The following is a 12437-nucleotide window of genomic DNA, read 5'->3' as shown; positions in this document are numbered from 1 at the left end:
GCAGGAGCGTTGGACATGATATAGCAAACGTTGTTTATTCTTACCCCTTTGCATTACCCTCTCCCACTTGTAATTTATTTTTGTAAATCCCTCATATCTATGTATGCCTATTCCTATAAAAAAACAACCCGGGTTGTATCCCAAAACCCATCTCTACCAAATAAAAAAGGGGGTTTTACCTAAATTCGGAAAATTTGACGACATAAATTAACCTGGACCCAAAAAACACCTTTTTTTGGCCGATAAGATCAGAAACTAGCAGTTCACAAAACAAGTGAGAAAATTAGCAATGTCCAAGCCACACTCCGCACTGTTTACATTCTTCGATTTTGCTGTATGCTGGCACTCTATATATATCTATAATAGGGAGCGAAAACTTTAGCCGCTAATTTGAGGGTGATCTAATTGGACCCACGCTGCGAAACATAGCAGTATGTTTCTGTATCACGCCCTATTACTATTTTAGCCAAAGTTGCAAAATTCGCGGTGTGCACCTTTATTTATTAAGAATCTTATACAAAATCAAGGACTCGATAGTGCTGTACGAGTGTCGAGTAAGCATCAGAGTTTATTAATGAATGTTAGTTACAAATAATAATTAAGATGAGACAGAATAACAGTCAATAGAGCTGGCATACGCCGCGCCATACGATACAATAATATGACGTGACATGATGTACGCATTATTTACATGAAACAAAACACCGCGCAAAATATGAAATGATCTACAACCAAATCACATTCAAACCAACGGCGACTCGTAATGGCAAGTTTACTTCTGGAAAAAATGGAAACTGGGGAGGGGGAATAAATTTGCACGGGTGTGCTTGCCAGCACTGTGATCAGTAACATCTGGACACTCCTCCATTAGACAAAGTAAAATTACAACAATTAATACTCATTAAGTACGGTAACAATGAACTAACACTCACGACTAATGAACACTCTAGGGTACGTGGCCACACATACCGTCCTCTGCATCTGACTCTGGGAGGGTGCAGATTGTTAAAATTACAACATTTGTAATAATATTCTGATATGATAATTAATAAACTAGTAGTATCCACCATGAAATATCTTTGTACAGAACTATTATATTAAGATATGTTAATACTGCAATTTAAAACATCAAATTTAAAATTGTATGTATTTACGTCTTCAGTTTACAAATCAGTTTACAAATCAACAAGATTTGATGAAATCAATCTAACAAATATCATATTTTCAGGCTGTTCCGTTTCTGTGGGAGTTGGAAGTACTTCTAAATTGGGTCTGTACAGAAACAACTCTAACTCTCGACTACTGGGTTAAACTCAGTGACATCAAGGCTTACCTCTTCAAACTTAAATGTTGGCAGGTATATTTCTACATGACTGGATCTTATTCTTAAAGAAAAGAATAAAACTGAAAATCATTATAATATATGATTCTCAGTTTTTATTTATTTTTTAAGTTTTAATTTATTCTTATCTTTAATTAAGATCCGGTCATGTAGAAATCAATATTTGTTTCGCAATTGTTCCCATTCTCCGCGACAATTCGCGATTTTTTACCACAAAAAGCCACTGAGCTGCAATATTTTGCCACTACTCGATAGAATTAAAGATTTAAAGTGATTTAATCCTCATTCTGTCTGATAACCATATAGCCATAATATACCATAGGACTACTTGTTCCAGAACCACGTGCCTAAGAACAACTTGTTTACTTGAAGAAAAGTGCTGCTTTACTTTACGATAACAATTATGAATTTAAAATCGAGGAAATAGCTGATAATAATAAATGACATGATGCTTTAGTTGCCCAAGACAAATTATGAACCAATCTATCGCAGTGGTGTAGTGGTAACACGATCGCCTCCCAAGCAGAAGACCCGGGTTCAAATCCGGTCGGATGCAAGTCGGTCAGTTACCAAGCTGTGATTTGGTACAGCTTCGGCTGGTGATACACACTCTCTGGCTCGTAGGACTAACCCCCCTACAGCTAGTATAGTGCCTCGGCACAGAGTGGCTTAGGATTACTGAAAAGGAGATAAGCACCTCAGGCCATCCCAACGTTCGGGAGAGACCTGCCCTTGTATCTTTGTTGTATCTATCGCAGTATTGCATCTACAACTTGAAAATGCAACTTGTATACAACTTGTACTTGTAGTACTAGTACAAGCTAAGGGTGAAGACAAAGTGCCGTTCGCTGGTTCCGTTCTTCGGTGCTTAGGACTTTGTTTAATGCTATTTTGTACGTACTGCATCCTGTTGGGATTGTATTAGACTTCTTCAGAGTTTTGTCGGCACTACTATACGGGTATTTGCCTCACAGAATGGCCAAAAAAAAGGAAGGTCTCTCAAAGTCACAAAACACACTTTATTCCAGTTTTTATCTCATAAGAAGCTAAGTTGACACTCGGGGGGGGGGTGTAACCCAAAAAAACCCAACTCCTACCCAAGAAAAGGTAATACTGGGATTGGGTTTTTTTGGGTTTTTTTGGGTTTTTAAACAAAATTTAAACAAAATTCTAGCCATTTCATTTGTTGTATTGAATGTGAATTATTTCCCACTGAGTCTTACCTACGTGTTGTTCTCATGTCTTAACTTAATAGATAGTTTACATAGTATATAAGTGTGTTTATAATAAAATAATGTTATCACGATAGCAAAGAGGATGTCTAGTTCATCGAGATATAATCCATATGAATGCAGAAAGTGGAAATGTGCCAAATGTGGCAAATGTGTTCTCCTGTCATTGAAAGAGGCTATGACGAAGGTCAAAGCACATGACTTAAATTACTTGACTTAAGGCGGCTTCAGAGTCCGAGTCTCAATGATGTGTCTCCAAAGCTTTCTGTCCGCCAGAAGCTCCTTAATCTCCCCAGTGTTCTTGAGTACGGTGTCACTTATTAGGTTATCGACGAAGGTGAGCGGTGGTCTGCCCCTCCCTCTGGTCCCATGGCTAGGTTCCCGAAGGAGAAGTTGGTGTACTGCCAGGTCATCATATCGCTGGATCTCTGGATGTGCCCAGCCAACCTCATTCTTCTGGCCTGTATCTTCGAACTAACTCTTGGGAGTGATCCAAAGACCTCTTTGTTGGTGCGATGTTCTCTCCAGTCCACGTTTAGGGCCATCCAAAGCATTCTACTGTAACATCCGTCTATTGTTTTCAAAGATTTTGTCATTGTCCACGTTTCCGTTCCATACAGGAAGATTGATTCAACTGTAGCCTTGAAACAGACGGATCTTTAAATCTCGGCGCAAATTGGACCTCCATATAGCCTTCATTTTGTGGTATGCAGCCCATGCCTTGGCCTTGCGTACCCTAAAGTCGTGCTCCGTTGTACTTGTCCAGGCTCCTAGGTAGAAAAAATCCTCAACTTTCTCTAAGGCATGTCCGTCTTTAGGAGTTATTGTGTGTGGCTCCTCTTCTACTAAATTAACAGTAAGATGCTTGGTTTTAGACAAAAGAGATTTTCTGCCTCCTCATCAGATGAGGCTTCTGTATGACTGTAGCATGTGATGACAGTGAGCCTGCGCTTTCCATTAAAAGACATGGTGATTGGTGAGGATCCTTGCGCTGTAAGATTTTATAAGACTTAAATAGCCTCATATGCTGTCCTCGTCAAGATGATTCCTACTCTCCCATTAGAAGCGCCAGCTGCATTTCTCCACGCAGATGAGGTCACTAGATGAATCCCTTTGTTCATCTTTTCTATCCTGGTAGGCTCAGAATGCACTACATGATGTTCTTGCAGGCCAAGGATGTGCAGCTTGCTTTGAGAAAATAGTTCTGCATGTTCGATGCGTTTGTGCTGTTCTCTGGCTATTAAACAATAGCCATCTTTAACTCTCACCATAATATCTTGGATATCTTGAGCATGTAATTGCACGAACATATTATATGCTATACAAGACAAATGTGACACTTCCTTTTTCTACCCAACAGCATCAGTTGTAATCCTTACCCAATCATCACCTGCTCAAGTGTGGGACTGTCCGATTTTTTCCCAAAGCATAAGGAGGTTAGAGTGAGAACATAGCCACACTTTAGCGGGGACTAACCCTTGGCCTTCCCCTGACTACCCCGTTACCCGGTACCCCGGGCATAGGGAGCCGTATCCTTACTACCAGTGTGTGGTCCAGTCTAGCTGGGTCATAGTAGACTAGGTTGAACAGGGTAACAGCCAACACCTCTTAAGCTACTGTGCAATCCACAGTAAAGATTTACGAGTCTCAAAGCCTCTTGTAGACCAAGAGTTAAGGAGTCAATAGATCAAATTATTGAACTTCCGGGGCTCAATGTCTCCCGTCGACCGTCCTGCCTTTAGCCTGGACCCCCTGTCCAGTATCCAGTCTTCACCACGCGGAGGTAGTGGCTTTCATCATGCTGTCCGATGAGTGTCTGGAAGAGAGCACCAGCAGGATACCCCTTTTCAAAGTTCTGGGAGCCTCACATCAGGCCAGGGCTTCCACCCAGCTTCTATCCAGCGGTGACGCCTTGGGCCACCTAAGCTATACACAACCATTGAAAGACCACCTGCCTACATGTAAAAATTTTGATGATGCGATTATTACAGTCGAGGGTCTGATGCTGTACATTCTCAGTGTAACAGCTGACAACAGTTATCAACACTTTATGCCCCGGCTGTTTACATCCGATGCCTGCGACCAAACTTTATGCTTTCCTGCGCATAGGCCTCCATGCAGGCATTAGAACTAATCTGTGTTCTAAGGATATGTTGGTTGGCATGGGCAAATCAAACCGTTCCCTCGAGCTTGATGCACTCGGCAAAAGTTTGATCCCTGTAACAGTTGCCCACTCTCGCAACAAGCTTGTTATACCGCATCCGAAGGCAGAGAAACTATTTAGAGGTAAAGATACTTCAATCCCAAGATTGTTACAAGCTATGAAGAAGGGAGTCTCAAGGGGTAGAGAACTCCTTCAAGAACACTGTAACTTTGAAGGAGAGGCTTTCCAACCATCTTCTGACGGAGCAGAGAGTGACGAAGCGGAACAGATGATGAAGAAGAGGAAGTGGAGGATATTGACTCATCAGAGGAATGGGCGAAAATAGTAACTGTGTATGGTGATGCTCTGCAGTCTGCATCATGATACGGCTGTTGAGGTTTGCCTCAATGGAGGGCGAGATCGAATGCCATCCCAGTCAAGATTTTAGCGACTCCAGGGCCATAAACAAGCGAAGATATCACTTAATATCACATGTGATCATGCAGCTGATGGTAACTGCAAGATTCTTTCAGTTGGAGATAGAGCATGGTTTCTCGTTAAGCGGATGATCAGGAAAACGGAAACAGAGATCGTGAAGGTGAGAAGAAAGGCTTTATTCCTCTCGTACCGGTTGCGGTCAGGGTTGAGGTCATCAGTGAGTTGCGTCCCTACTAACTCAATTTGCCATGGCCATCGAACTGAGCATTACATATGGCTGATATCATATCTGGATGGCCAACTTCTTCTGAGCACATCAGTGAATAAAATACTGCTTTTGGGTGATATTTAAGCGATTATATCTATTGTAACGTTGTAGTGATGAACCACAACAGTGATGTTGTACTGATAATTGTTTTGCTAGGTGCCTACATGATTTTATTTCCTTCAAATGAAAAATTTGTAAAAAACCCAAAAAAAACCCAAAAAAACCCAACTCCTACCCTGAAAAAGGTCATACTGGGATTGGGTTTTTTTGGGTTACACCCCCCCCACACTCATATTTTTCTTCCCGGGGGTTCATTTAATCTCATAACCATTTTTTCTTTGAGAAAAATTGGCCGGAAAATCTTCCTCGAAAAAAACATGCCTCACAGAATGGCCAAATCTGAATTTCTATAATTTTGTTGATGGAGATACTTTTTAAATTTCTATCACCACACGTTCTTAGAAAACCTATTAAGGAATGGGGTAATAACCTAAAACTCACGAAAAAACTGAGCTGTGAAAAATTATTTCACAAAAAAGAAAAAATGCCTGACAAAATGGCAAAAAAAAAGAAAACGAGAAAATTTTATTTTTCTAAAACCTTTGGCTCTTGTTTCAGGCATGCTGCTGGTATTAATATGCCTTGTTAACACCCCCATATAGGTGAAATTTCTTAGAACTGAATAAAAAGGGCGTAATTTCCTACACCAAAAATGGCCATTTTGTGTGGCGTTGTTCATATTCCCTGATTTCATGATTTATAACCTTCATTCGGCTGTAAAAACACTCCATCTGGGGTGTTATTGTATAATAAATAGCTCGTGAATACTTTAGACTTATGGTTTCATTGAATAAAAGGAGTTTTAAATTTTAGCCATTTTGTGAGGCATATTTTGGCCATTTTGTGAGGCGTTTAGCCATTTTAACATTTTGTTTCTTCCTAAATTGAACAATGTTCGTTTTGTTTGATGAATACCATTCTTTAAACATCTTCTGTCATACTGGTGCCAGAAGTTCTCACCAAAATGCAAACTTAGTTCAAAAATTTGAAAACAAATTTTGTGAGGCATATTTTGGCCATTTTGTGAGGCGTGTAGCCATTTTAGCATTTTTTTCTTCCTATATTGAACAATGTTCGTTTTTTTTGATGAATACTATTCTTTGAACATCTTCTGTCATACTGGTGCCAGAAGTTCTCACCAAAATGTAAACTTAGTTCAAAAATTTGAAAACAAATTTTGTGAGGCATATTTTGGCCATTTCACCACAGGAAGTGTTGCCAGAAGACTTTTGTTTCATATGGTATCCACAAAACCTACCAGTCTTTTATAAAAAATTAGTTACAAAAACATTTACAAATTTGGCCATTCTGTGAGGCTAGCCATTCTGTGAGGCATTTACCCGTATACCGAAAAAACCAGCCCCGTAACCGTTTTCTTGATTAAGCCGCTCGGAAATTACACGCGCACACACACACACAGACAGACACACACTCTGAGATTATTGTTTAAGATGATATATTGCTAGGCGCGCCTATCGCTCCCTAATCTAACTAGACTAACGAGCTAGTTAACGAATATATGGCATCTAACTAAGCTCTGCAAATACATAATCTTTCGCCGCGATTTTCTTTGGTCCTTAAATGATACTTACCAATATTGAACTGCAACAACCAAATTGACTGTGCAATTGAACAAATACGGCAGCAAGTAAATAAACAACCGAGACAAAATCACTTTAATTAACAATTGTCCACTGTCCAGGTTACGTATGAATCAGCGTACTACCTGGGAGAGAAGCAGCCCGCGTACATGAAGTACGGTATAGGTGGGCTCCTGGTCCTGCTCCTCATCCTCATCATCTGGTTCCCACTCCTCTTCATGAGTGTTATTACCACCAACTCCATCCCTAATCCGCCCACTGGCTTCAGTTGTTCTCTATCCGTGGGAGGCCTGGAGGTATTGTGTGTTAAAGTTTTGGTATTTTAGCGTTTAGTTCCTTTTTAAGTTTTTAACCTTTTGTATTTGTTGGGATAAGTTGTCGTTATTTTGGGGAAACTGCAAAATATTATCCTGCTTTATTTTCATTCTAAATTGTTCCGAGACAAAATGATATTTGTTGATTGTTTCATATCAGCTCTGCAACAAACACATTCCTTCCCAGCCGATGGTGAGCATGAAGTTTACCCAAATACCAAGCCTCTCTGAGGATTCTCTAAACGACCTGAAAGCTGATGTACGGAGAGGGGGAGGTAACGACACACTTAACATGAAACTCAACAACTACACCGAGTTTGTGAACAGGTTTAAAGCTGCGGACATTGCTCGGCTGGACGTGTATTCTGATAGTATGACGCTGTGGGAGATATCACCCGCAGGTTCGTGAACTGTAAAAATATGTTATTTAATCTAATTTGTCAACTGAACGGCAGAAGCCATCTTGATTAACCCTAACGAATGTTTTTATCATTTCACTCCACAGGGGTAACAATTTCCCCTCGCTACTCGCTACTGCCCTCTCTGCAGTCTCACTAACACACCTTTATTTCAGCGGTTAATTTCCTGACGACGGTGCTAGACGAGACGAACGAAAAGCTAGGCTTCAACCTAACAATGAGGTTTGAGTGGACGATACTCCGGGAACCTGAGTCTACCACTGCTCAGAAGATAGTGTCTGGGGTGTCGGAGATAGCGGTACTGAACGAGGGTGATGCCGGTGGGTGGTGGTGCCTGGGATATGATATACACAATACATGTTATTCATTAACTGTCAACAATATCTTGTAGAACAAATATTAATATTATGACATATTGATGAATAATTGATGTTTTTGTCGTTATATACTCCAAAATATATTTTTTAGTTTGGTGAAAAAGTTCCTCTACTAACCCTTTAATTCTTTCAGAGCTGAATTTTGGCAATCCATACGTTAACAGAAAGGCACTGTTAAACGTGGTTAAAAATTGTAATACATCTACAAAACTCAACGTCAGCGGTCTCATACCGACCTTCCTTTGGGCCAGAGAATCGGTTAGTAAAAATACTTAGCAGTGACACTGCTTAAATTATCATTATATTTCTGTGGTTAATTATGACTATTTAGAACTTATAAGTTTGTAATATTTCAATATTAGTGTCGTCCTTTCATTATTCAAGGATATATGAAATAATTTTTCAAAATGCCAAAATATATCACGAAATTAATAGTAATGTCCCCATATTGTAAGATCATTATAATATTATTGTTAGATTATCATTACATTATAAAATTACTATGTACAATGTATTAGATTATTATTAGTTATTCTATAATATTGTTATTAAATTATAATTCGATTAGATTAAATTTGATTATTAAAAATCATCTTCATCCCAGGAAGTGACTCACGTAGATTGTATCCAAACCCAGTCGGAAGTGTCGACCCTAGAAATAACAAAAATGTCGACCTCTCACTGCAGCATTATGCGGTACGTTTTCATCAGAAAATGTGTGATATAAGCATCGTACCGTTATCTTTTTGTGTCAGGAAAATGTGTTCATCACGCTCGTCGATCGCCTAGCAAGTGGTGTTTAAGTAAGATGTTGTTATCAGGAGTAAAATCAAAACTTTCTTTCAAGGTTGCTTGCTGTTAACATTACATTTCTATACAGGATCCAGATAAGGTGATACAGGGCAGAAATTGTCCGATATGGGACGGCTACTACTGGAGTATTAACCAGAATTCTAAATTTGTACCCAACAATACCTTTTATAACTCGGGTAAATAAATAGAAACTTTTTTATGAGAATCTGCGAAATTCAAATAGCATCTGATGTATAATAGAACTGCTTATTTATATTAGACATTGCCCCACTTCGTTATCTATTTATTTATGAAAGCTGTAAAGTTATATTTTAACAACGAGTGTATGAATTAATGTATCTAACAAATCCTTATCTTCAGTTCCTATGGGTGATAATCCAAACAAAGTTCAATTCTACATCTTCTCTGATAGGATAGTTAGCAGTCAATATCAGCTGATTGCTAGTTATGGTATTATCGGCCTTTACATATCTGTAGTCCTTGTCATCTTCAAATTCGTCCGGTTAGTGTTATCTTTGATGATTCTTTATGAAATTGCATATTATCAATTATATAGATTGAACGATTTTTTGCAAATTCGAAGATTTTAAAAACATACCTCGCTGCGAAAACTTTACAAGAAGTTTAATTTCATATTACCCCCCAGATTAACGTTGGCTGACTCACATACTCGGATTATCTTCCAAGAGATGCCTTGTCCCGATCTCATTATGAGTCTCGTGTCTAGTACTGAGATGGTTCGCGCTCAGGTAACTTTCACTTTCACCTGCTAGTTTCACTTTCACTTTCACCTGCTAGTTTCACTTTCACTTTCACCTGCTAGTTTCACTTTCACTTACAGTATAAACCGGTTTATATTGACAATTTGTTGCTTAGTAGTCAATTGATAAAGCCTCGACACAACTGCATATGAACGTACTTATTTTTGTCTTTTACAAGTTACAAGGTTTCAAAAGTTTTCCAAGATTGGCTGATAACCCCTCCTTCCCCAGGGAGAGTTTGTACTGGAGCAAGTATTATACAGGAAGCTCCTCCTCCTTTACCGCTCCCCGGAGACCCTGATAGTGTGGACCGGACGACACAGGCACCTCAAGGAGGAGTGACCACGTGACCATGGTAACCACGTGACCATGGTGACCAACCAGGTCACGTGGTTACTGTTTATATATCCTCCTACTATAACTGCCGTGTAGAGACTCCAGTCCTCTGGTTAGGACCTGTGGAAAGTTCAGAATTTTTATCATGTCTTGTAATGTTTATTAATGATAATTAATTAATGACGATAGTTAATTATCTACTTATTGTTATTATGGGTTCGATGAGGGTGATTACAGCAAAACACCGATCAAAACCCTAATTTACCGTAATATTTTCCTTACCCTATACTGATGGTAAATTTGAGGTTTAATGTAGTTACTCAGTTATATTCGTACGTCTTTAGATTCTGTGCAGCAATTATTCTCAACTGTAGGTGTAAAAACTAAAAAATGTCAACGGAATTATTTAAAAAACCATTAATTGTGTTCAGGACAGAAATTTAATATTTGTTGAACTGAAAGACAAATTTCAATAAAGTTGTTCAATCTTTCGAACAATAATTGTATTTTACAGCTGCTTTTATTAATGAATGTTAATAATCTCATCAGGTAAGGCAATTTCTGTTTCGACAATTTGATTTTTATTCATGGATTTTTGATCAAAGTTTTAGTATTAATATTTGTTTTGAAAATGTGTTGATGACAGATGAATGAAGTTGATTAACCAGATTTTTGATAACAATTGATACGACGATCATTCTTAATTAATACTGTGTAACATGTTAAACATATTCTCATCACATTTCATTACCAAATCAAATTCGCATTTTCCATTTTATCATTTTCTACATTCAAATTTATGTTTCGAACTAGAAGTCATTGGGAAAATCAAAACAGTAATAACCTTAAATCTCTATGTTTTTCAACAGCAGTTTCTTCTTTAACTCTTTAACTGGAAGGCAGCTCAGCTCCCGGCACTTCCAGGTATAAACGTGCTTTGTGCAACACTCAACAATAACTGTTGATATCTTGTTGCATGTGGTCGTGTACCAATGACGTAGCTAATGACGTAGCTAATGACGTAACTAATGACGTAGCTCATGGACCACGTTTAATTGTTTTATCAAACCAAATATTAATAACATTTGAACATTTGAGAGACATCAAAGCAGTCTCGTGTAGTACATTTTTCTACAAAGTTCATATTGTCCAAATCTCTGTCCCATTATCAGTTTTTGAAGATGAAATTTCCAGGACCGAAATTTTACAGTTTCAACAGATTTTGTCACCATAAACCAATTAGTAAGTCAACTAAGGTGCCATATGACACGATTGAGGTGCTGGAAGTTTGATTTCTGTCGGAGGAAGCCCACCGCAGAAAGCTTAACATAACTAAAAGTTGTATTTTCAAAAGTCTGTCCCATTTTCAAATGAGAAATTTTCTGAAGACAAATTTTACAGATAAGATAAAATTTTTGCCCAGAAACCAATTAGTCAGTTAATTGATGATGGTACGAAACCAAATTAAGGTACTGGAAGTCAAAATCCTGAATAAAATTGCAAAATCATATTCTCCAAATCTCAGTCCCATTTTCAGTTTTTGAAGATGAAATTTCCAGGACCGAAATTTTACAGTTTCAAACAGATTTTGTCCACCATAAACCAATTAGTTAGTCAACTTAAGATGCCATATAACACGATTGGGGTGCTGGAAGTTTGATTTCTGTCGGAGGAAGCCCACAGCAGAAAGCTTAACAAAACAAAAAGTTGTATTTTCAAAAGTCTGTCCCATTTTCAAATGTGAAATTTTCTGAAGACAAAATTTGAAAGATTAGATGAAATGTTTGCCCAGAAACCAATTACTCAGTTAATTGATGATGGTACGAAACCAAATTGAGGTACTGGAGGTCAAAATCCCGAATAAAATTGCAAAATCATATTCTCCAAATCTCTGTCCCATTTTCAGTTTTTGAAGATGAAATTTCCAGGACCGAAATTTTACAGTTTCAACAGATTTTGTCACCATAAACCAATTAGTAGGTCAACTTAAGATGCCATATGACACGATTGAGGTGCTGGAAGTTTGATTTCTGTCGGAGGAAGCCCACAGCAGAAAGCTTAACAAAACGAAAAGTTGTATTTTCAAAAGTCTGTCCCATTTTCAAATATGAAACTTTCTGAAGACCAAATTTTACAGATAAGATACAATTTTGCCCAGAAACCAATTACTCAGTTAATTGATGATGGTACGAAACCAAATTGAGGTACTGGAGGTCGAAATCCCGAATAAAATTGCAAAATCCATATTCTCCAAATCTCTGTCCCCTTTTCAGTTTTTGAAGATGAAATTTCCAGGACCGAAATTTTACAGTTTCAACAAATTTTGTCACCAT

The 12437-nt window shown here is 38.3% G+C and overlaps 1 protein-coding gene across 1 annotated transcript; it reads left to right on the top strand.

Annotated features, from left to right (window-relative positions):
* Positions 1-278: 278 nt before the first annotated feature.
* LOC134822639 (piezo-type mechanosensitive ion channel component 1-like) lies at positions 279-10864 on the top strand. The gene is made up of 10 exons (XM_063833781.1): positions 279-1357; positions 7186-7380; positions 7586-7799; positions 7973-8137; positions 8328-8452; positions 8799-8890; positions 9075-9183; positions 9368-9509; positions 9654-9756; positions 10000-10864. Exons 2-7 carry the CDS (start codon positions 7234-7236, stop codon positions 9088-9090), a joined length of 759 nt encoding a protein of 252 aa, XP_063689851.1. The 5' UTR covers positions 279-1357; positions 7186-7233; the 3' UTR covers positions 9091-9183; positions 9368-9509; positions 9654-9756; positions 10000-10864.
* The last annotated feature ends 1573 nt before the right edge of the window (positions 10865-12437 follow it).

The sequence above is a fragment of the Bolinopsis microptera genome, chromosome 11 (assembly GCF_026151205.1).
Source record: "Bolinopsis microptera isolate Bmic1 chromosome 11, MBARI_Bmic_1.0, whole genome shotgun sequence".
NCBI classification, from domain to species: domain Eukaryota; kingdom Metazoa; phylum Ctenophora; class Tentaculata; order Lobata; family Bolinopsidae; genus Bolinopsis; species Bolinopsis microptera.
Note: the sequence above shows the minus strand (reverse complement) of the source record. Positions and strands in the feature narration are given on the sequence as shown.